The 25,646-nt window shown below is 42.5% G+C and overlaps 1 protein-coding gene across 2 annotated transcripts in view; it reads left to right on the top strand.

The window, feature by feature from the left end:
* The first annotated feature begins 2,161 nt into the window (after window positions 1–2,161).
* UBQLN1 (ubiquilin 1) overlaps window positions 2,162–25,646 on the top strand; it is a 41,915-nt gene continuing 18,430 nt past the window's right edge. The window contains exons 1-3 of one of the 2 annotated variants that reach the window (XM_081103547.1): window positions 2,162–2,637; window positions 19,784–19,935; window positions 23,532–23,647. In XM_081103547.1, coding sequence (XP_080959673.1) covers window positions 2,458–2,637; window positions 19,784–19,935; window positions 23,532–23,647 — 448 coding nt within the window. In that variant the 5' untranslated portion in view covers window positions 2,162–2,457. The remainder of the gene's footprint in view (window positions 2,638–19,783; window positions 19,936–23,531; window positions 23,648–25,646) is intronic. The other variant, XM_081103546.1, reaches the window with a different exon arrangement.

Genomic DNA, 25,646 nt, shown 5'->3' with positions numbered 1-25,646 from the left:
CTATTATCTATGTCACTATACTATAAACCGTGGGAGGAACAGAAGAGTATAACATATGATGTTCTAAGTGAATTTCCTCTCTAGTTGAAAACAATAGTTCCAACAATTCAGTTCTACAATAAATGCTCTAATGCCAAGAAATTAGGTTGGCACTTGTGTAATTAAGACTTGATCCCTGTTTTCAAGGGCCTTGTCTAATAAAGGAGATATGCACACAAATGTAATACAAGGCAGAATGGGATGAGTGACACCAAAAAATTATAAAGCTATATGGGAATACAAGTATTTATAGATAATGTATGGCTCACAAAGCTAACCTATTTACTACCTAGTCTTCCCTAAAAGTTGGTTGATCCCTTATCTGGAACCCCATCTCCAAAAGTTCCTTAAAATATAGGATTATTTCTAAAAAGTGCCAAAATAACTATACTGTATATACTTACAGATAAATTATATTACTTCATAAATTGTGCATATACTTCATAATTTTAAAGAAATAAAATTAATGTAGACATCATTACAGAGCAGTTTCATAAGTGTTTGGTTAGAAATAAATGATTGGCCAATGGTGGAACTTCTACCTTGAGAAGAAATGATTTCCTGACATCTAGACAGAAGCAAGTAGTCATCCTTCACAAGAGTATGTATCCTTCAGCAGAGAGCCCTCTGTAATTTTTTTTAAAGATAATTTTATTCATTTTTATTTTTAAACTTTTTCAGAGAGAGAGAGAGAGAGAAAGAGAAACATCAATGTGAGAGTGAAACATGGATGGGCTGCCTCTTGCACTCCTCCTGCCACGGATGGAGCCAGCAACCTGGGCTGAATGGAACCCACAACCTTTCACTGCCCCGGACTATGCCCAACCAATTGAGCCACACGGGCCAGGGCACCCTGTGTAATTTTTAATGTTATTAAACAATGCTGCCAGAAGTTTAATACCAGATGATGACTGTATTGCAATTTATACTTTCAGAATTTCTCTTAATCCCAGATTACAAAAGAACTCTGCTCAAAAGAATTCATCATGCAAGAGTATTTACTTCCAGAACAGAGTTGGATGGTTTAAAAACAGAAATACAGATTATATCCTTGCGTATTTAACTCACAGTGGGCTGTCAGGTTTACATCTGTGTAACACTGATTAATAAAGTTAATGTCCGGTGTGATATATTCCTTGCAAGTCAATTTTTAAAGACAAACATTGAGGTCATTTCAAAGTTAGAATTCTCAGGGGGAAAATAACTTCCTGTTAATGTGTACCCATATTAAATTGAAAATATTTCTTGAACAAATACCTTTAATGCCACCTAAAGTCTGAAATAAAGCAGTAACTTATTTGATGTAAGAATATGAAAAGGACACCTCGGCTACACTGAACAGTCTCACGTGGGTGGGACTCCGCTTCTGCTCGGACATTTTGGGAAGTAAGTGTTCACAGAAAATTCGGGGTTGCTCGCGCAGGAATGTCAGCGTGCGAGCGGAGGCCACAGTCCACACAGGCGGCCTCATCACCGGAGCAAAACGGGGCTGCCCCGAGGGCAGGACGCCGCTGCCGTGGAGCGATGACTCCACGGGATTGCGCTGTGTGGCTACTGACGTCTTTTTTGGGGGGTAAGTGAGGGGTTTATGAGGCTCTTTCCTCGATTAACTCAGCTTCCAACTCCCGCGCTCCGGGCAGTAAGATCAAGCATTTTAAATCTCCCAAGTAAACAAAAATTAAGCATATTAAAATAAAACTTCTCCAGCATTCATCAGAGACCCCTGTCCCAGTGGTTGCGCGGAACTAGCCCTGGTCCAGTGAGCCCGGCGGCGCAGTGTATGACGTAAGGGGGTGGGGAACCGCCCTGGGTCGCGAGAGCGCAGGCGCAGCCACGGCCACAGCGCCCAGTGGGCGAGCCCTTTCTAGTAATTTCGCTAACTGTGAAGTCATCCTCGTGCGCCGCGATGTCTTCCAGAACCTGCGAGTTTATTTTTTGGTGAAAGGAGTGAAAATAAACGGACCTCTCCCGCCCCACTCTGCGTTTATTCTTTCGCTCTGGCTGTGCCTACACTGACCCACGGGAGAGGGGAAGCAAAGCCGCGGGGGCGCGAAGCCCGGTCGGCCGGGCATGACTGGCCGACGCCGCCAGCCGCGTTACCCGGCGTGCCCCGCGCGGCGGCGGCGACGGAGGAACGCGGGGGAGGGGGTGGGGAGGAGGAGGAAGCGGCGGCGGCGGCGGCTGCGGATGTCGCTGCGACCGAGCAGCGTCTGAACATACGGCGGCCTCCGAGCGCCCGACCCGGGCCTACGCCGGAGCCCACGCCCAGCTCTGCCGCCCCTCGCCCGCCAGGGCGGCCCTGCGCCCCTAGCCACTGAGGCGGCGCGCCCTGCGTCCTCCGTTGTCCGGGCCTGCCGGCTCTGGCGTCTGCTGGCTCCCCCTCGCTCGCCTGCGCCTTCCTGAGTCACCGCCGCCGCCATGGCCGAGAGTGGTGAAAGCGGTGGCCCTCCGAGCTCCCAGGACGGCGCTGCCGCGGCCGAAGGGACCGGTGCCCCCGCGGACGCTGCTGCCGCGGAGCCCAAGATCATGAAAGTCACTGTGAAGACCCCGAAGGAGAAGGAGGAGTTCGCTGTGCCGGAGGACAGCTCCGTCCAGCAGGTGAGGACCGCCCCGGGCTCGGCCCGCGTGGGGGTGGCGGCAGGACCCTGCCCGCGGCGGCGGGAGGTGGCTTTCAAAGGCCTGGGCGGGGGTCTGCCCCGGAGGGGCGCCCAGTCGCACTCTCCGCGCTCATCCCTGATGAGATCACACCCAAGTTCGTGGGTTTGCTCCTCGGGACGCCGCTGAGGTTTGTGGCGGCGCCTCGCGGCCCGTTTGTGGGACGCGCCGATACCTCTCCCCTCCGCGCCCTCCGCTTGGGCCTCCGCCGCCCCCAGCCGCCGCCCCCCGCCGCCTCCCTGCTGCTCCGCACAAAGGAAAGGACCCTCCGCCGGGCTCCCGGCTGGGACCGGGATGGCGGGGGCGTGGGCTCGCCCTTGCCGGGTCTGCGGTTTTGTCTCGGGAATAAAAAAGGGGGGTGCTTATTGTTTTGCCTGCCCGAGGGGTAAGGTGGATTTTGCGGCCAGGAGCACATGGACATTTAGTTTTGCATTTTCGCGGCTGAATCGTTCCCATTCTTTTTTTAAAAAATTTACTATAACGTAGAACTTGCTTTCAGCCACATCTGAAGTGATAGTATGAGGCTGAAGGAGAAAGCTGGATGGCCCCTTATTGATGACTTGCTGTTTTCTTTGTAATCTATCATCCCTCGGATGCCAATCATTGGGTAGGTTTTTGTTTGATTTTAGGGGGACGATAGCTGCGTTACTCAGATGTTAGCGGTTGCAATCTAATAAAAAAAAGAAAATTGGAGTTAATGGAGAATACTGCCAAATAATTTACAACTTAAAATCTGTTCAGCAGTATAAATTTTACAATTCATTAGGAATCTCGATTCAGCAAATTGTTTTAGCACATTGTTGAATACATCCTTAGAGTATTTTTCCATAATTATTGTATTAATCTCTGGCAGTTTCAAACATTGTGAACAGCTTATGAGGAAGCAATTCCTGAAATGTACGTTTTTCTTGGGGACTGCAAGTGATTTGGGGTCTTGGTGTATGTGGTTCTAGAAGATGGTGAGTTTTGTGAAGTTGTAAGTAGAGCGTGTAGCATCAAGAGAGAGAAACTTTTACCACCTACTGAATCACCGTATTTTTTGGTCTCAGCTTTGCTATGAAAAATTTCCTTAACATTTTTATATTTTCCAACATACAGGAAAGTTGAAAATTGGAAAATGAATACCCACATGTCTGTTACCTACAATTATTGTTTTGCTGTATTTGCTATATCACACAAATAATTTATCAGTTCATTTTTTTACTTTGAATGCATGTCAAAGTAAGTTTCAAATATCGATACATGTTCCCCATAAAAAACAGTTCAGCAATGTATATCATTAACTGAGTTCAGTCTTTTTATTCATTTACTAGACTCCTGGTGCATGAAATCTGCACTGGGGGTGGGGGGCACGGCTGAAGGGGGGTCCCACAGCCCAGGCCCTCTCACAGTCCCGGACCCCTCACTCCTTACTGCGCCAGCGCCGCTGCTCTTGCCAGCCATGAGCAGGGCTTCTGGCTGAATCACCAGGGGGCAGCTTCTGCGTTGAGCATCTGCCCCCTGGTGGTCAGTGTGCATCATAGTGACCGGTTGTTCTGGTCGTTCTGCCATAAAGGTGGCTTAGGCTTTTATTATATAGATAGATTTATTTATTTTAGGTAAGTTCGACATGCAATGAAATGCACATGGTTGCCATTCTATCAGTTTCCACAAAACTGTAATCTAAAGCTTTTTATGGATGTAGGACTTTATAATTGACTAGAAAGTTATCTCTTAACCTTTCCCAGTCAGTTCAGCCACTCTTCCCTCCATCACCCACTTTTTAAATTTTTCTTCACCGTTGGTTAGTTTTGCCTTTTTTTTTTTTTTTTTTTTTTTTAGTTTTGCCTTTTCTAAAACTTTTTGTAAGTGGCATTGGGTAAGGCTCCCCCCCACCCCCCACCCCCCACTCAGCATAATGATTGAGATTCATTCTTGTTCTGTAGTTCCTTTTTTAAAAAAATTAAAAATGTTTTTATTGTTTTCAGACAGGAAGGGAGAGAGAGAAACATCTATGAGAGAATCATCAGTAAGCTGTCTCCTGCATGCCCCCTACGGGGGATCGAACCAGAAACCCAGGCATGTGTCCAGATGGGGAATGGAACCATGACTTCCAGGTTCACGGGTCGACACTCAACCAGAGCCACTCCTGACAGGCTGTAGTTCCTTTTTTATTGCTGTGTTGTTTTCATTGTATAAATATACCAAAATTTATCTGTTATCCTGTTGTCAGTTGTGTGGGCTGTTTTTAGTTAGTTACTATGGACATTCTTTTACAAGTCTTTTTGACAAGTGCTTTTTCTCTTACGATAAATACTTAAAGGTGGAATGACTCGATCATATGGTGCCATGTTTGTGCTATTTTACAATCCTACACAACAGTGTATGGGAGTTTCTGTTGCTCCACATTCCTGCTAACATTTGATAGTGTCAGTCTTTTTTGTTTCATTATAGTGGGTGTGTAGTCATATTAACTTTTGAAGTCTTAGGTCTTCTTCCTAGGATTCCTAGTTCAGGTCTCTCTACCTTTCCAGCTGTTGTGAGCATTTAATGTAAAAGATTAGAAAGATTCAATCTTCTATAAATAGAAATTTGATTTAAGTCAGTTTATGATATATCTGTGAGGCTTTTTTTTTTTTTTAACTTTTTGTGATAGTGAAGTTAGAATTTTAAAATTCTGTGGAAATTTTAAATTTACTCCTCTGTAACCAAAATAAAATTTTAGTAGATAAAATTAAGGCCTTTCTGAAGCAAATTTTTCTAATGGCAGTTGAATTTTTATTTTGATAAATGCTTTCTGTTGGAGCAGAAAACATGATAAAAATTGAAGCTCATCGCTGCACTAAGACTGAAGACAAGTTGAAATATCTGTATACTCTGTTGAGGGAGGCACATACTGGAAAATGTGCAAGAATAAGAAAAGCAATTTCAGATGATTTGTAAAATTCTACTTGAAGCACAAGAAAAAATTTGTAACTTTGAAATTAAAGTTTTCTTAAGTGGCTTGTTAGCTTTAAATTATTTGCTACATATTAAAATTTATTATTAAAATATATTTAATTACATTAAGGACCCAATAAAAATGTTCAGTAAAAAATTGGGAACTGTTTGGTTCTGAGAATTCTTAGGTAATATTGTAGGTAAAGGATTAAGCAAGAGACCTACAAAAGGATAATATTGAAGGCTTAGGCTTTCTATCAGACAAATCTTATTTTCTACAATTTAAAATATCTTTCAATAAGTGTTCTTATTCTCTTAATACAGTATACTAAGGTAGTATTTATATGAATACATTTTTAAAAATTATTTTTAGAGTACATTTATTAAAGCTGGGGACAGTGAAACAAAGGAAGGGCTTAGAGTAGAAGCAGCAACAGGAGACAGCCTAGGTGGGTGCTCTGCCTTGGCTTTCTAGAAACGATGTGGGGAAGAAGTGAGCCATGTGGGGCTGCTATTTTAGCTCACTGAAAAGTTAGAGAAAAGGGGGCCTTGGAGACGCGTTCAAGGGGTAAGCCTGGGATGAGCTGCCGCTGCCCATTGCTCACTTGGTTGCAACCAAGGGAAAGCTGCTTAGGGATCCTGAGTTTAGGACAGAAAGTAAAGATGCATGCCTGAGAGGGAAGGTGTGGGCATGCTCCAGAGAGAGCCCTCTCAAGGTGGTTTCATTAATTGGGGTTTTCATAATGTAAATAGATTTTAAAAAAATGGCACAAAGTCCCTGTGTATGAGATTGTGCTTTCTTTTACTTATTCATTATCTATTGGAAACAGTTTGAGGATTTCCAAGTGTCAACAAGCAAGATGAAGTCCAGAAGAATGCTTTGTGTGTGTGTGTGTGTATGTATGTATGTATGTATGTATGTGATTAAAACTAGTGCAGAGAATGGAAGGGAGCTTCTATGTAACTTCTCACTAGCTTTTCTTGGATTTTTTTAGCCCTCCAGATTATAGTGTAAAATTTTGAAGTAGAGTTAACTGAAACACTCAGGTAACATGCATTTTAGTTTTATAAAACACCTTCATCACTTGAAACATTTAGAAAAATAATATAACATAACATTCAATAATATAAATATTGTATTGAGTAGAATTGAGCATTTCCTAATCGGGGAAATTGCAGTATCTTGAGTCATTATCACAAGCATCACTTAACATTATAGTGTGGGTGTAGGACTGCACTGTCCTCTTTGGTACCATCAGCTTCCTCTGACTATTGAGCATTTACAATATGATTGAAATGATTAAAGATGTGCTGAGGTGTAAAATACCAGATTTTCAAAAACTGTGATTGGCTTCTTATACCTGGCATAATGTTTTTAAGGTTTGTCTATGTTGTGCCATGTATATGAATATATCACATTTTCCATCATACTGGGAAAATGTCATTTTTAAAAACTATGTTTTTATTCATTTTAGAGAGAGAAGAACATCAGTGTGAGAGAGAAACATCTTTGGGTTGCCTCTTACGTGTGCCTTGATTTGGAATGCTACTAGTGACCTCTTAGTGCATGGGGCGATGCTCAACGAACTGAGCCCACCAGCCAGGGCTGTAGTCATTAAAAAAAAAAAATGTTATTTATATGAGTCTATTATTTAAAAAAAGATTTCTCAGTTTTAATTTCTAATGGAGCATATATCAGTAACTATAGCCTTCATAAAGAAAAATTCTTTGGGGTTTTTAATTTGTAAGAGTGGTGTCCTGCAGTGGCATATTTAATAGATTAAGTATGTGCTTATAAGATTGAGGATTGACTCCGCTAAGTGGCCATTGCCTCTTGCCTACAAAATATATAGTAACCTACTATATAAAAATGGGTCAGTCTTCCCATTTTTCTGCCCCTCCTCCCATTCATTCCTAGATCAATCTCTGAAAGAATGTTAATCTGATCATGTTGCCCTCTAGGTAAAACTAATGGCTCCCCATTGATCTTAGACTACTTAAAGCTTCTGTGAGGTCCTGTGTGGTATGGTTCCTACCTCTCCATTCTGATGCCTTCTTTTTTCCTGGGTTACTTGGCTCTTGCCATACTGACTTTTTAGTTCCTTGACCTGTTGCTACATTTTTTCCTTGCCTCAGGACTTTTGTGTAATTTGTTCTTGCCATCTGCTTTGCCTCCCACTCTTTGCCCATTCCAGTTACCCCTTAAATTTCAGGGTCACTTTCTCAACTCCTTGATTGCCCAGGCTAGATTGGGATTCCCTTGTGTTTTCTCACAGTACCCTAGTTTTGGTTATAAATCATCACAATTTAAATTCTGTATTTTTGTGCCTATATGATTAATGCTTTATTTTCCTGCTAGAGAGGATTTGTTATTGTTCACCATTGTTACCAGAACCTAGTGCATGGTATGGGCTCAGTAAATATTTATTAACAAGTATGTATTTAATAATAACTAGCAATTTTTGAAATTTTTTTGAGTGCAGTATATACATATTCTCTGGTTCCTGCTCTCCTTTCTCAGCTTAGTTTTTTTTTTTTAATATATATTTTATTCATTTTCTACAGAGAGGAAGGGAGAGGGATAGAGAGCTAGAAACATCAATGAGAGAGAAACATCGATCACCTGCCTCCTGCACACCCCCCACTGGGGATGTGCCCGCAACCAAGGTACATGCCCTTGACCGGAATCGAACCTGGGACCCTTGAGTCCGCAGGCCAACGCTCTATCCACTGAGCCAAACCAGCTAGGGCTCAGCTTAGTTTTTAACAGCTCTTCCCTTAGTTCACCACTCTCAAGCACAACTCTTGACTGCCTCAGGACATTCACTCTTTTTTAAAAAATATTTTTATTGATTTCAGGGAGGAAGGGAGAGGGAGAGAGAGAAACATTAATGATGAGAGCGAATCATTGATCAGCTGCCTCCTGCATGTCCCCTACTGTGAACAGAGCCTGCAACTTGGGCATGTGCCCTGACCATAACCATAGAACACAGAAAATGATTTGAATAATTATCCATCTTTCTCAAAGATGGTTCACAGCTAATGTAATTTAAATGCTTAGGAGAGAAGTTAATTCTTTACATGTATGTAGTCAATATGTAGTGCTGGTAAATGATCCAGTTCTTTGGGAAAAACACTGATTTATAGTGTTTGCTGATTTCTGTGGTGTCAGTTCTCTTACCATGACAGTTTTAAGCTACCAGTATTAAACTGGCTCACAAAATTCCTGAAAATTTAGCAATGTGAGCCAGTAGGAGCCATTGCTTACAATAGATACCTTAAGGCAGGGGTCAACAAACCATAGTGGGATAAATGTGCCATGCCCATTTATTTTTGTATTACCTATGGCTGCTTTCAGAAAGACCATATGGTTCCAGAGCTGAAAATATTTACTGTGTAGTCCTTTACAGAAAGTTTGCTGACCTCTGCCTTATGGCAGTAGGGCTTATTGTTCTGGGTCTTGTCACACTGTTCCTTAAAAGCTTTCTCATTGGAACATTTTTACCATGACTTAAATAATTACAGTGCTGTCCAGTAGAAATATAATGAAAGCCACACATGTAATTTTAATTATATTAAAAAATAAAAAAAATCCACTTAAAAAATAAAAGGTAGTGACTTGTAAAATACACATAAAATTTACCATCTTAACCATTTTAAGTGTACAATTTAGTGGCATTAAATACATTCTCATTGTTGTGCAACTGTCCATCTCTAACTCCTTTCATCTTGCAAAACTGAAACTCTGTACCTATTAAACAATAGCCTCTCTCTACCAGCCCTTGGCAGCATTCATTCTTATTTTCTGTCTATGAAATTGACTATTCCATTATCTCATAAAAGTGGGATCAGAAGTATTTGTCCTTTGGTGACAGGCTTATTTCACTTACTATGTCCTTAAGGTTCATTTATGTTGTAATGTGTCAGAATTTTCTTCCTTTTTAAGGCTGAATAATAATTCCATTGCATGTATATACCCCGTTTTGTTTACCTGTTTATCTTTTGGTGGTCACTTGGGTTGTTTCTACCTTTTGATTACTGTGATTTTAATATGTTTTGTTTAACCCCGTAGTCATTTCAACATGTTATTGATATAAAATTGAGATATTATACTTTTTTCATACTAAGTCTTCAAAATCAAGGGTATATTTTACATTTACAGCACATTTCAGTTTGGAGTAGCCACATTTTAAATGCTCATTAGCCACATGTGCCTGGACCACCGAATTAGATAGCAGAGTTAATAGACTGTGTTTTGCTCCCCACTTACCTCTCTCCCTTTGTTCGCTGTATTTCAGCATTTGTGTTGTCCTTCCCCCTAATTATCATTCACTAGCTCTTTCCCCCTCTGGACCCTTGCAAAGGCTGCTAATGACAGTAACATAAAAGCTGGTATTTATTCCAGACTTATCTAGGCATAATGCATCTCCTTTTAAGTTTTACAACTTTATGATGATGCAAGTACTATTATCCTTTTTCAAAAAAAAAGAAATGGATTCAGATTAATAATATGATCAAGTTTATACACCTACTAAATAGTGGAGCCTAGATTCAAATCTAGTGACTAACTTTGGAGCCCACACCTGACTGCTCCAAGCTGCCTTGAGTTTTCTCTGGCTGGCTTTTATTTAAATGTTAGTTCATTAGAAGGTGATTGGAGGCACCTTTTAAATTAAATCAACAATTATAATCTCATATCAATTTTTGCTTATGTGGACTTTATCCTTACTACCACATACTGTAAGAATTTACAAGTGTAGAGGCTGTTTTATCTTCTAATCCCATGGTACCCAGCATTGTGCTTGGCACATACTGAGTAATGCAAGTATTTATTGAGTGAATGAATAAATATTATTTTAAAGATTATTTACAATATTTTGTACTTATTTGGGACTGCTTGTGATTTACTAAGAAAAATGTGGTGTTTACCTTAGTCTAATTAAATGTGCAGGGACATTCTTTCAGTTGTTAACTTCCATTAGAAAGGAAAATCCCACTAATTAGGATTGGGAGTATTTTTAGAGACTAAAGTTGATTATTATGTATAAATCTGTTAGATGCAAAAATGGCTAGATTAGCATAAAAATATTCCATTCATTATAGGTATAAATAATATGTATATCTGTGTGTCTCTGTTGTGCAAACATTTTCATTACTAGAAGATCTGAACTCTTTTTTCCAGTTAGTTTGACATCCTATAAATATGATAGCATAGACTGCTTGGATTACTGGTTAAGCAGCTGCAATACAGATTTCTAGACTCGGGTATAATGGTTTTTGTTAAATATTTTTTAGCCTTTAATAAGGCAGGGTGGAGAACGTCCAGCCCACAGGTCATATAAGGCCTGAGAAATCATTTGGTCTGGCTCTACCAAGGCATTAGGGGTGAGTTAATTAAATGTTTGACAATATAGCAGGCTAATTTTTAAGTTTATAATTTTGGCCTATGAATGATGTAATAAATATCCAAATGGCCCTTGGCAGAAAAAAGATTCCCCCACCCCTGCTTTAAAGCTTTCTCCAGTGGCTGTTACTAGTTTTAAGAAATGCAGAATGCAAAGAAAAATTAACTACATTATGCATGATACTACTTTAAGGTTAGACAATTCGAATGATGTAGAAAAGTATGAAATTAAAAGGGTGCCTACTCATAGATAATCTAAATTTATATCTACCGTATATTTTGGTGATTCTGTCTAGAAGGGTGTTTATTTGTATACCCATTATATAATTTTCTGTTTATTCCTATTAAGCAGATGCGATATTAACCCACAACCTTTCTTTACCTTATTCTTTTTCCTTGTTCGTGTTCTTTCCATATCAGCATATGTAGAACTAACTTGTTCCACTACTTATTATTTATTTTTTGTGTACATATTTTTATTAATATTTTGAGAAAGATGGGAAACGTGTTTCAGGATAATAGTTAAGTATATTGAAATATGGTTGTGCTTTTTTTTGTAATCCTCACTCAAGGATATTTTTCCATTGATGATTTTTTTTTTGTGTGTGTGTGTTTTAAGATAGAGTGGAAGGGAGGGAGAGGGACAGAGAGAGAGAGAGGAACATCAGTGTGAGAGAGGGAAATCCATTGGTTGCCTCCTGCACGTGCCCCGACCAGGGCCGGGGATTGAGCCTGAAACTGAGTTATGTGCCCTTGACTGGAATCGAACCTGGGACCCTTCAGTCTAAGGGACAATGCTCTTATCTACTGAGCCAAACAGGTTAGGGCTATTGTTCTGCATTTTGGAGAGAGTTGTGAACCTTGGAATTTGAGAGATGTGACTTTGGGCAAGGTGCTTTTACTCAACTGCCAACATTTTATTTACTTATTTATCTATCTGTTTATTTATTTAAAGATATTTTTATTGATTTCAGAGAGAAAGTAAGAGGAAGAGAGAGAAACATCAGTGATGAAAGAGAATCATTGATTGGCTTCCTACAAGCCCCATACTGGGGATGGAGCCCACAACTTAGGCATATGCCAGGACCGGGAATCGAACCATGACCTCGTGGTTCAATGGTCGACACTCAACCACTGAGCCGCTCTGGCCAGGCCATTCATTTATTACTGAGTGTTCAATTACATAAGAAGATGCTCTTTTTTCATATTAGCTGCTTATGTACCCTATAGTTATTTTTCATACTCAACATCTTTCTGTAAGATTTCTGCAGTGTTTTTAAATGAGGCAATAACTGCAGGCATGTTGAGAGTAATGACTGGCTGAACTATTGCATAGGATGATTTATTCAGTGTGGATGATTTTTCTTTTTTCATTGACTCTAGAGAAAGAGGAAGGGGGGGGAGAGAGAGAGACATCGATGTGAGAAACATTGATTGGTTGCCTCTTGCACACGCCTGACCAGGGATCGAACCTGTAACCTGGGTATGTGCCCCAACTTGAAATTGAACCCTCCATCCTTTGGAAATGATTAAAAAATAGAGAACCTTGAAGGACCTTAAAATACTGAAATAGCAAATATCTGAATGCAGCATATTATTCAGACACCTACAGTATTTAGAAAATTTTTACCAAATACTATTACTATGTAATACTGTAGGCAGTGAAATTAATGTGTATGCTTAATCTTCAGAGTTTATGTTTTATATATAGGTTGCAATATTTTTCCTTTTTTTCTGATTATATTTAATTGTGAGGAGGAGAGACTGGATGTTTAAAGGCACGTTTGGATTGTGGGGTGTTTAAAGAATAACTGTTTCTTTTAGCTAACTTACAATTAGATTAACTCAATTAAAAAAAATGCATATAGCCCAGTCAGTGTGACCCATGCACCAGAACATCACCGGTTCCATTCTGGGTCAGAGCATATGCCCCGGTTGTGGTTGTGGGCTCCAATCCCCCATAGGGGGCATGCAGGAGGCAGCTGATAGGTGTTTCTCTCATCTATTTTTCTATCTCACCCTCTCCCTTCCTCTCTCTCTAAAATCAATAAAAGAAATATTTAAAAATAAAAAATTGCTTATAATTCAAAGTTTATCTTCACATAATTAGTTTAGCAGCATTTGAGTGTCTGCATGAGTTGGATAATTTTTTGCTCTTGGGTCTGTCCTGTGCTTTGTAGGATATTTAGCAGTGTCTCTGGTCTGTACTCATCATATTCTAGTGGTACTCATCCTTTTTATGATAACTAGAAATGTCTTCAGACATTGCTAAAGCTCCTCAGGGTGGATAGAGGCCCCCCCATCCCTATTAGGAACCACTGCTCTAGGGTGACTAATTGGGGAAAACTCTTACATCCATATCTTGCCATATCTGATTCTTTTCTTTTAGGCTGATTATATTCTCTTTGGGACACTATATATATTTATATTTATATATATTTCTCTATTTTGTTTTATATATATATATATATATATATATATATATATATATATATATATAAAACAAAATAGAGAAATATGCTAATTAACCAGGATGCCCTAATGGGTCGACCGGAGAGGAGGAGGTTGCTGCACACAGCATCGGGGGCGGGCAGCAGGCGCCTCCACGTGTCTGTGCTGGGGGAGGGCCTGATCAGCAGTGGCCACAGCTGCTTCAAGGGCCAGAGAGGGAGGCAGGGCTGGAGCGGCAGCAGCTACGGCTGCTGCGGGGCCGGGACAGCGAGGCAGGGCTGGACCCGAGGTTGGGCAGCGCCACGCGATTTTGAATTGCGCGCTGGGCTCCTAGTATATTAAATTTTCCTGTCTGGATGTTGAAGGCCTAGCTGTCAGAATTGTGTTTGGTATGGGGTGAAGGGGGAAAGACTCAGCATCTAGTATGTCTATGTTTACTTTAGTATTTTCTCCTGCTCTCAATGTGCTTGGTGTGTTCTTATGTCCAGAGACCCTCTGTTCCTTTTCCAGAGAGGGAAAAAAATTCTTCTAGTCTTTTTGTTGAGTTTATGGAGGGGGTAGTTGTTTGCTTAGTATGCAGTGAGGATGTGTTTGCTTCTTAGATGTTCAAATAATCCTATTTTTAGTATTTAGGCACTTCTCATCCCTTTACCTCCTATGCTCAGCCTCTGGTGGTACCAATACTGAGTCTTATGGGAATTATGCAGATTCTGGGGATTGAATTAGCTTTTGAATTCTTCATTGCCAATTTAGGATTCACTTCACTTGGGGCTGCTAAATTCATTGACCATGTGTCTATTTCATGTTCAGCTTCAAGTTTTTTGCCAGTTGAGACCAAAAGTTCTTAATTTGTTCTATAGTCTGAGTTTCTGCCTTACAGTTTATTTTTGCAAATCATGCCTGTAAGAATCTTGTATCTATATGATATATTTTTACAACTTAATAATAAAGACAACCCAATAAAAATTGGGCAAAAGATCTGAATAAACAGTTCTCCAAAGAATATATACAGATAACACATAAAAAGGAACTTCAGTCTCCTTACGATGGGGCAGTGCAGCTATAGACCAAGCTGTATCTGTTTGGGAAGGGAGAAAAAACAGTAGCTGGCATCCATGGCAACTTCTCCAGGTGAGTGGTGCTGGAGAGGTATGTAGGACTCTATGTGGCCAGCCACAAAAAAAATAAATTAATAAAAATAAATAAATAAATAAAAAGGAACTTCACATCATTAAGTATCACGGGACTGCAAATTAAAACCACTTGCCATCCACTTTGATGGCTATAATAAAAAAGTCAATAATAACAAGTATTGGTGAGAATGTAGAAAGTTTGGAACCCTTATACACTGTTGGTGGGAATGTATAATGGTACAGCCACTTAATGTAACATTCTGGTAGTTCTCGAAATGGTTAAACCAAGAGTTATCATATGACCCAGTAATTCCACATCTATGTATATACCCAAAAGAAATGAAAACATTTTTCACACAAAAACGTATACATGAATGTTTATAGCAGCTTTATTCATAATAGCCAAGAGGTGTAAACAACCCAAATGTTCATCAGCTGATGAATGAATAAACAAAATGTATATCCATACAATCCTATCTAATAATAGACAAACATGGTAATTAACCATACCTCCGACATGCTTCCTGTTGGCTAATCAGGGCGATATGCAAATTAACTGCTAACCAAGATGGTGGCCGGCAGCCAGGCCGCTGAAGCGAACAGGAGGCTTGCTTGTTCCAGTGAAGGAGGAAGCCAAGGTTCCCCGCCTGCTGCTGCTGGGCTCTGAGCTTGCACTCTAAGAAACAGTGTTGCAATTATAGAAGCTAAACAAACCCCATGCTTTTAGCCAGCAGGCCGAGCTGGAGTTGCAACAGTGTTTCAATTATAGAAGCCAAACAAACCAGATACCTGCTTTCAGCAGCCAAGGTCTCAGAGCTGGAGCCGAGCCTCAGAGCTAAAGCCGGCTCTCAGTTCCAGTGACAGCCATAGAAGGTAAATAAATCCCAGAATAAAAAAAAGAAAAAGAAAAATAGGAGAGGTTGGGAGGTTCAGTCACCTGCCAGCCTGAAAACGGCCCTTCGCCCCTCACCCAGACTGGCCAGGCACCCCAGTGGGGACCCCCACCCTGAAGGGGGTGTGACCAGCTGCAAACAGCCATCATCCCCTCATTCAGGCTGGCCAGGCACCCAAGCAGGACCCCCACTCTGAAGGGGGTGTGACCAGCTGCAAACAGCCATCATCCTCTCATTCAGCCTAGCCAGGCACCCAAGCGGGACCCCCACCCTGATCCAGGACGCGCTTCAGGGCAAACCAACCGGCCCCCACCCATGCACCAGGCCTCTATCCTATATAGTAAAAGGGTAATATGCCTCCCAGCACCGGGATCAGCGGAGCCGCGAGGCCTCCCAGCACCGGGATCAGCGGAGCCGCGAGGCCTCCCGGCACCGGGATCAGCGGAGCCGCGAGGCCTCCCGGCACCGGGATCAGCGGAGCAGCGAGGCCTCCCGGCACCGGGATCAGCGGAGCAGCGAGGCCTCCCGGCACCGGGATCAGCGGAGCAGCGAGGCCTCCCGGCACCGGGATCAGCGGAGCAGCGAGGCCTCCTGGCCCCTGGAGCAGCGTCACCGGACACAGCGCCCAAGCCCCCTGATCGCCCTGCGGCTCTGTGTGTGACAGGGGGCGGGGCCACAACCTCCCTATCCGCCCTGCTCTGTTCATGACAGGGGAAGGCGCCCCAACCCCCTGATCGGCCCTGCTCTGTGCCTGATAGGGGGGGAGCTCCCAACCCCTTGATCGGCCCTGCTCTGTTTGTGACAGGGTGCGGCGCCCCAACCACCCCGATGGGCCCTGCTTGTGTGTGACGGGGTGGAGCCGCAACCTCCCCATCGGCCCTGCCCTGAGTGTGATGGGGGAGTGCCCCAACCCCCTGATCGGCCCTGCTCTGTGGGTGACAGGGGGCGGTGCCCCAACCCCCTGATCCTCCCTGCTCTGTGTATGACAGGGCGGTGCCCCAACTCCCCTGTTGGCCCTACTCTGTGCGTGACAGGGGGGAGCTCCCCAACCCCCCTGTTCAGCCCTGCTCTGTGTGTGAAAGGGTACGGAGCCCTAACCCCCCTGATGGGCCCTGCTCTGTGCGTGACAGGGGGCAGCGCCCCAACTCCCTGATTGGCCCTGCTCTGTATGTGATGGGGTGGCGCCTCAACCTCCCCATTGACCCTGCCTTGAGTGTGACAGGGGGCGGCGCCCCAATTGGCCCTACCCTGAGCGTGACTGGGGGTGGCATCGCAGCCTCCCGATCCGCCTTGATCTGTGCATGACGGGTTGGTGCCCCAACTCCCCAATTGGCCCTGCTCTGAGCTCAACCAGGGGCTGCACCTAGGGATTGGGCCTGCCCTCTGCCACCCGGGAGCGGGCCTAAGCCAGCAAGTCCTTATCTCCTGAGGGGTCCCAGACTGTGAGAGGGCACAGGCCAGGCTGAGGGACCCCCCCCACCCCCCACCAGTGCACAAATTTTTGTGCACCGGGCCTCTAGTAGAATATATATTTGGCCATAAAAAGGAATGGCATAGTGATACATACTACAATATGGATGAACCTTTATGCTACGTGAAAGAAGCCAGTCACAAAGACCTTGTATAAGGCATATGATTGCAATTATGTGAAATGTCCAGAATAGGCAAATCTGTAGAGACAAAGTAGATTAGTAGTGTCTTATGGCTTGGAGTGATGGGCTGAAAGGAGGTGATAGCTAAAGAGTACTGGTTTCTTTCTGAAAAGATGAAAATGTAAAATTGACTGTGGTCATTGATGGTTGTACTAGTGATTGCGAACCTATGACACGTGTATCAGAGGTGACACGCAAACTCATCTTTTTGGTTGATTTTTCTTTGTTAAATGGTATTTAAATATATAAAATAAATATAAAAAATATAAGTCTTTGTTTTACTATGGTTGCAAATATCAAAAAATTTCTATATGTGACACGGCACCAGAGTTAAGTTAGGGTTTTTCAAAATACTGACACGCCAGGGTCAAAAGGTTCGCCATCACTGTTGTATACATTTGTGCATATACCAAAAATCATTGAATTGTACACCCTAAATGGTCAAAATTGTAAGTTATATCTCTATAAAGTTATAAAATCTTTTATTAAATTGTTTTAGTGGGGATTCAAAAGGATATGAGTAGATAGGTGTCTTCAATCTAGCATCTTACCTTCAAATCCTAAAATATGCTAAAATACTAGTAATTGTAAATTAGGCAATTAAATCACTTACTTTGGAATGACAAGTGATATCAAGGATTCTGAAAAGGATTTCTTAGTTTAATGTTAAGAAACAAATCTAGATTGCCCTCATTTTACATAAGAATTAGAATATAGTTAATTGGGATACATTGGTCCTTGAAATCTAACTAGGTTGAATCCTTGTTATTATTGTGTCACTATGAGAGGAGAGGGATATATGGGACCTTTCTTTGTTTCTGTATCTGAAATGGGATTAAAAACCATCTGTCTCACAGGAATTGAGAATTAAGAGAGCTGGCATAATAGTAACTACTATTTACTGACCACCACCTGTGTACCTGATACTTGTGTTTTATATACATTCTCATTTAGTTTTTATAAAATCATGTGTTCTGCTGTTCATTACATTATTTCTAGTAGCTACCAGCGGGCGAAATGAGATGTCTAGTAATAGGAGAATAGTTAAATGGTTTGACCGATTTTTCTATATAGAATATCATGCAAATAGTGTTCTACAAAGATTTTTTAAAAATTACTTGAAATTTGCTTATCTTAGATAAAAGGGCTATATTTCATAATTTCAGATAAATTAAGAAAAATCAGTTGGAAAGCATATGCTGCAGTATAATTTTGCATTATCTTTATTTTTTTTAAAAAACTAGTTGCTTACATTGAGTGTGTAACTTGATTATGGAAAATTTTATTCATATACAAAGGTAAAGTGTGATGAACTTGCATGCACTTCTCATATTTTCTTAAAATATATATTTTTTTATTTCAGAGAGGAAGAGAGAGAGATAGAGACATCAGTGATGAAAGATTGATCAGCTGCAACCCGGGCTTGTGCCCTGACCGGAATCAAACCATCACCTTATGGTTCATTAGTTGATGCTCAACCACTGAGCCCACGCCGGCTGGGCCACTTCTCATTTTCAGCAGTGATTGACATATGGTCTATGTTGTTTTGTGTATATCCCTCTACACGTCCCCTTCCCCACCTGTGCAAAATTTTATAAAATTTCAGATACTATATAAGATGTCTTTCCACTTACTGTGACAATCAGAAATACCCCTTATATTTTCAAAAACACCCTCTTGGTGATAGTGTCATTATCTATGGAGCTCCACTTCTGTGGGATGATGGGAGATGTGATTATTTCCTGAATTCGGATTGGTTCTCTGAAGTAATCTGTTAATGTAGATTCCCTGGTCCACTCCGTGGTTTCCTGATTTGGACAGTGGAGTAAAGGCTAAGTGTACAGGTGATTTTTGATAAAGGTTTGAAAGAAACACTGATCTAGCTTAGAATAAGTAAGCTTTTTTTTTTATATATATAGTATGATGTTCTTTTCTCTTGTCTGGTTTTGCATGTTATTTTCTGAAGCTTTTCTTCAGGTTTTCCTGGCTACTTCCTAATCTTTCTTCAGTTCTCACTCAAAAGCTTTCTCTAACTGCCCTTTGTGCTGCCTCTGTACTTTGTGGTTTACTTGACTGCCTCTTTCATTGGACTGTTCTCTTTCAGGGGAATTTTTTGCTTTATATTTTTATATTTGCACAATACTGCTTGTTAATGTTGAGTGAAAAAGGTGAGGAGGAAAGTCAGTATAATAGACAAATAATATATATTCAACTGTACACTTTATCTTGGCGCCAACATACTGTGTGTGTGTGTATACTAAATAACTAGAAAAAAATAGGGCTGGAGTTAAAAATCTGAGGAATAGCTTATTGTAAACTTGGTAAGAACTATGTGTACTTTGAACTCCATTTGGCACCACTGATATAAAAAGAATAAGGATATTGTAAAGAAATGAATTGTTATGCCTTAGCAGAAGATTGAATATGTACACCTAAGATAAAACCTTTGTGTTAAGATGAGTGAAGTGGTAATACTCATTTCCCCACTAAGGGCAAGATACACAGAAAAGATGCATTTTTATACTGTTTGAATTATGGCAGTATTTGTAGAAAGGGACTCATTGAAGTTTTTCTTCTAAGAAACTAGATGAGATGATGTTATGAAAATACCTGTAATACATATTTTTATCTTATTAGTTCAAGGAAGAAATCTCTAAACGGTTCAAATCACATACCGACCAACTTGTGTTGATATTTGCTGGAAAAATTTTAAAAGATCAAGATACACTGAGTCAGCATGGAATTCATGACGGACTTACTGTTCACCTTGTCATCAAAACACAAAACAGGTATGTTTTTAGAAGCTTTAAACCACAAGTAAATGCTTTAGAAATAAAAGTCTTGGCTTAAAAGGGCTTTCTCTGTCATTAACTGAGTGGATTAAAATTTATATGTTTTTAAAAAACGCCGTAATTCAGTAACGTTAATGCTTACACATTTGATATTTTAGAATAGCTGTTGCTAGCCTTTCGGACCTCACAGACCACTAGTGGTCCCTGTCCACTGGTTGGCGACTGCTGCTCCAAAGGTTTCCTTAAACCAGCAGTTGCCAACCTTTCAGACCTCACGGACCACTGGTTGGCAACCGCTGTTTTAGAAGATTCATCCATATGAGCCATTATTTTAATTACTGAACAAGCAGATTTATATATTTTTAGGTATGCTTTTTGTTTTAGATTTTGGGACAAAGATCAGGGATCATTAATTTCCTTGGCACAAATTTATAACCATATTTCATTAATTCTAAGGCACCATCAATTTAAATATAAATACACACTAGGGCCCGGTGCACGAAATTCGGGGGGCGGGTCCGGGGGGGGGAGTGTCCCTCAGCCCAGCCTGCCCCCTCTCACATACTGGGAGCCCTCAGGCGTTGACCCCCCATCACCCTCCAATCGCAGGATCGGCCCCTTGCCCAGGCCTGACGCCTCTGACAGAGGTGTCAGGCCTGGGCAGGGGACCCTCATTTCCCCCCATCACTGGTTCTGCCCCCAGCCCAGGCCTGATGCCTCTGGCCCAGGCATCAGGCCTGGGCAGGGGACCCCTAGACCCCTCCGATTGCCGGCTCTGCCCCTTGCCCAGGCCTGATGCCTCGGCCAGAGGCGTAGACCCCCATCACCCTCTGATCGCCTGATCGGCCCCTTGCCCAGGCCTGACGCCTCCGCCAGAGGTGTCAGGCTTGGGCAGGGGACCCCCATCTCCCCCCGATCACTGGCTCTGGCCCCTGCCCAGGCCTGAGGCCTCTGGCCCAGGAATCATGCCTGGGCAGGGGATCCCCATCTCCCTCTGATCGCTTGCTCCACCCCCCGCCCAAGCCTGACGCCTCTGACCCAGGCTTCAGGCCTGGGCAAGGGGACCATCATATCCCCCCAATCCCCGGCTCCGCCCCCCACCCAGGCCTGATGCCTCTGGCCCAGGCATCAGGCCTGGGCAGGGGACCCCCAGCCTCCTGCCCAGGCCTGATGCCTCGGCCAGAGGAGTTGACCCTCATCACCCTCCGATCACCAGTCACCGGATCGGCCCCTTGACCAGGCCTGAGGCCTCCGGCAGAGGTGTCAGGCCTGGGCAGGGGACCCCCAGCTCCCCGCGGTTGCAGGCTCCGCCCCTGCCCAGGCCTAACGCCTCTGGCCTAGGCGTCCGGCTGGGCAGCGGGGACCTGCAGTGGCAGCGGGGGCGGGGGGGGGGGCGTGATCGCGCGGGCTCCGCCCCTGCCCCTGCAGGACGCCTCTGGCTGAGGCTTCCGGCCCAGGCAGCAGGGACTGACAGCTGCAGCGGCCCCACGATCGTGGGCTTCGCTTTAGGCCCAGGCAAGGGACCCCTAGCTCCTGGGACTGCCAGCTTCGACCGTGCCCAGCTCCCATCGCTGGCTCCACCCCTACTTCCTGCTATCACTGGCCAGGGCGGAAAAGGCGCCTGATTCTCCGATCATGGCTGGGGGGCAGGGCAAAGGCGGCCCCAGGGCCTGCCCCCCAGCTCTTAGCTCCCCCCTGGGTTTCCGATCACTGTCAGTGGCAGGGGGCTTCTTCCTGCTTTCCCTTTTGCCTCCCTGCATTGTGCCTACATATGCAAATTAGCCGCCATCTTGTTGGCAGTTAACTGCCAATCTTAGTTGGCAGTTAATTTGCATATAGCCCTGATTAGCCAATGAAAAGGGTAGCAGCTGTACGCCAATTACCATTTTTCTCTTTTATTAGTGTAGATATTGATTTCAGAGGGGAAGGGAAAGGGAGAGAGAGATAGAAACATCAGTGATGAGAGAGAATCATTGATCGTCTGCCTCCTGCATGTCCCTCACTGGAGATCGAACTCGTAACCTGGCATGTGCCCTTAACCAGAATCGAACCCGGGACCCTTCAGTCTGCAGGCTGATGCTCTATGCACTGAGCCAAACCAGTTAGGGCAGCACCATCAATTTTTCAGAGGCACCTGTATTTTATGTATCGCTAAGAAAAAATACTGCCAATTAAGTAGATATTTTCTTTTCGCTTAAAATTTTTATTTTATACCTTGTCAAAGAGTTCTTTTAGACTTATTTGGATGTGGTATTTATTATATTACTCTTATGCATACATACAAAGAAAATATACATGAAATAAATTGATTAAAGCCTTCCTATCACTATTTCATGTTGAGTTAGAGCCTTTTGAGTCACCCTTGGTCTCAGTTATCCATTCCCATATTTTTCCATGTGGGATGAAGCTCTACTCTCAATTGAGTTGGTGCACCATTGTTCTTAAAAGGGTGCTACAGTATTTTCCCCAGGAATTTCTTTCAGGCCATTGATACCCATTCTGTAAATTTTTATTCTGGTTTTCCCTAACAGCAGATACCTGTTTCACTGGTATGAAATTCATTTCTTCTATTCCTGTTTCTGTGCTTTTATGTATGCACAAACTTCATTTTAGTACCAAGTAATGGTATAATCTTTCTGAAGACACTCTATATGGCAGCGGTTCTCAACCTGTGGGTCGCGACCCCTTTGGGGGTCAAACGACCCTTTCACAGGGGTTGCCTAAGACCATCGGAAAACACACATATAATTACATATTGTTTACAGTAGCAAAATTACAGTTATGGAGTAGCAACGAAAATAATTTTATGGTTGGGGGTCACCACAACATGAGGAACTGTATTAAAGGGTCGCGGCATTAGGAAGGTTGAGAACCACTGCTGTGGTAAATACAACCTGTCTGGTACAACAGGGTGCTCAGTCACTCAGTTGAAGTTATATAGAACATGTGTCTGCAGGCATAATAATTGTCTGTCTGCCAGCAATTGTAAGACAGATCCTGATTTCAGAGGTGTTAAAATTTAAAAATGTGCATTTTAGAATCAATTAAAGTGAGTGAGATTCAGAACTTTTAACTGGTATCAGAAGGAATAGATTTCTAATAAAACATTTTATTACTTAATATTAAGTAATAATCAGTTATTGCTTTTATTGATTTTTCAACCTTCTTTTGGTGAAGTCTCTTTATTTTTACTTTTAACAATTTCAAGAGTCTGAGAAAAACTAACCCTCCCTCAATGCTCAAGAACATAGAAGGGGATAGATAAAAAGTTGCTATATTTGAACTCTATGGCTGTGATGGGTGGTTGGTTCTCTTCTGTGAGGTGACCTATTTTCCTCTCTTACATAATCAATATGATTGAAAGTCATGAAATATTTATGTATATTATACTCAAGGAGGAGCAATTGAAGTATAGTTTGGTTTTTGTAAGGTTTTACTATGTTTCTTTTTATATAGTTACCTCAGGGTATTTATTTACTTTATGAAAACTTGAGTTAGCCTGAAAACTTTTTCTTTATAATGGGTGTCAAAATTTCAGAGGCTCTTTTAAAAATAATTCACTGTTCACAGCATGAATTAATTATCTTTCCTAGGTCTCAGGATCATTCAGCCCAGCAAACAAATACTAGTGGAAGTAATGTTACTACATCTTCAGCTCCTAATAGTAACTCTACATCTGGTTCTGCCCCTAGCAACCCTTTTGGTTTAGGTAAGTGTCTTAAATCATTTTCATAGGAATTGGAAAAAAAAACTTCCTTCTTCACAGGGTAGTTTTTATAAAATGACAGAATTAAACATGAAGTCACTTTAACAACAACATAAATTTCTATAGCTTCTGTAATTGTTGTAGGTATTAAGAAAGTAGTTGGGAATATAGATATATTTGGTAAGCTTACATTTACATTTAGTTAAATAGTCAATAGGTGACACATTAACATTTTTTTAACATTTTTATTGATGAGAGAGAGAGAGAGAGAGAGAGAGAGAGAGATATCAGCTTGTTGTTCTACTTATTTATTCATTCATTGGTTGATTATTGTATGTGCCCTGACTGGGGATCCAACCCACAACCTTGGCATATTGGGATGATGCTCTAACCACCTGAGCTACCTGACCAGGGCATGGTGACACATTTTTTTTTAAATAATGAACAAGGTAGTATATGTATACCTGATCTGATCACCTGGTGCATAATTGAATCTAAGGAAGATTAGCTGATTGTTAATCATAGGTAAGATCCTAAATATAATTTTCTCACTTATAAAACAAAGAGATCACAATGTTGTAGTGATTTTCTGTCTGAACACACAAAAAGGGCAGGGCCTGGGAGCAAGCTCAGTGGTTAAAGATCTCCTGTATAAGCCCAAACTATTTATATCAGTTTTATATACTGAGGTTCTATGAAGGTTTTTTGGGGGGTGGGGGGAAACGTATTCTGAAACTAACAAAAGTAGAACTAGATAGATATGGCTCAATGCTTCTTTCAGTTCTTAAGTTGTATGACAAGTATAGTACCTCAAAATGACATTATAAAAAAATTTGTATACGGGAGGAGGGTTGGGAGACTGGGTGAAAGAGGTGAAGGGATTAAGAAGTACAGAATGGTAGTTACAAAATAGTTAAGGGGATGTAAAGTACAGCATAGGAAATATAGTCAATAATCTATCTATATATATAAAATGCTAAGTGTCTGTCCTTCCCTCTGACTGGTAGCTATGATGCACAATGACCACCAGGGGGCGGACACTCAATGCAGGAGCTGCCATGATGCGCACTGGCCATCTATACTAATAAAAGGGTAATATGCTAATTAGACCAGGTCAACTGGCTATCTTCCGGAGGTCTGACTTCCTGCTGGACAAAGCCATGGCGGTGTGGGCTGAGAGAGAGGCAGTTAGGGGCGAGATCAGGTTGGCAGAGGGTTAGGGGTGACTGGGCTGGCGGGGGAAGGGCCGTTGGGGGCGACCAGGCTGGCAGGGAAGGGCAGTTGGGGTGACCAGGCCGGCAGGGGAGGGCATTTGGGGGCATTAGGCAGGCAGGCAGGTTAGTGGTTAGGAGCCAGTGGTCCTGGATTGCGAGAGGGATGTCCGACTGCCGGTTTAGGCCTTATCGGGCCTAAACCGGCAGTCGGACATCTCCTTAGGGGTCCCAGATTGGAGAGGGTGCAGACCAGGCTAAACCTGGTGTAAAAACCTGAAGTCATTTTCAAGTTCCACCATTTCCTCTTTTCAGTTGGGTCAAGTTTCTAAACTTTCTAAATCTCTGTTGTCTTGCTAATGAAAAGAAAATAGGATTCTACCAAGTCTCCTATCTACCTACTCCAGGACTTCTGTGAGAATCAAATGAGATGAGGCACAGGAAAATGCTTCACAAACATTTGGTTGGACTGTAAAATGTTTGCACCTGGCTATAAAGCAAGTTGGGTTCCTGGGCTGAAGAAACTCCAAGGAGGCTAGTCACTAGAAAGAGGAAGCTGGGCATTGCTACGTGATGTCATTACCCGGCGCCCACAGCCACCGTTTCTGGGCTGGGCTGTGGGCTGCATTTTGCACCATGGGATCTTGGCAGTGTTGGCTGCAATTTGGTGGGGTGTCGCTCCAGGGTGGTGGTGGGGCCTGTGTCCCAATTGGGGGGAGCTGAGTGTTGGTTTGTTTGCGCCAGGTCCGTGGTGACATTTATTTTTAAATGGCCAGTGTGCATCATGGCTG

This window comes from Myotis nattereri, assembly GCF_964212035.1.
Source record: "Myotis nattereri genome assembly, chromosome: 12".
NCBI classification, from domain to species: domain Eukaryota; kingdom Metazoa; phylum Chordata; class Mammalia; order Chiroptera; family Vespertilionidae; genus Myotis; species Myotis nattereri.
The sequence above is the reverse complement of the archived record's forward strand: the minus strand, read 5'-3'. Positions and strand labels throughout refer to the sequence as shown.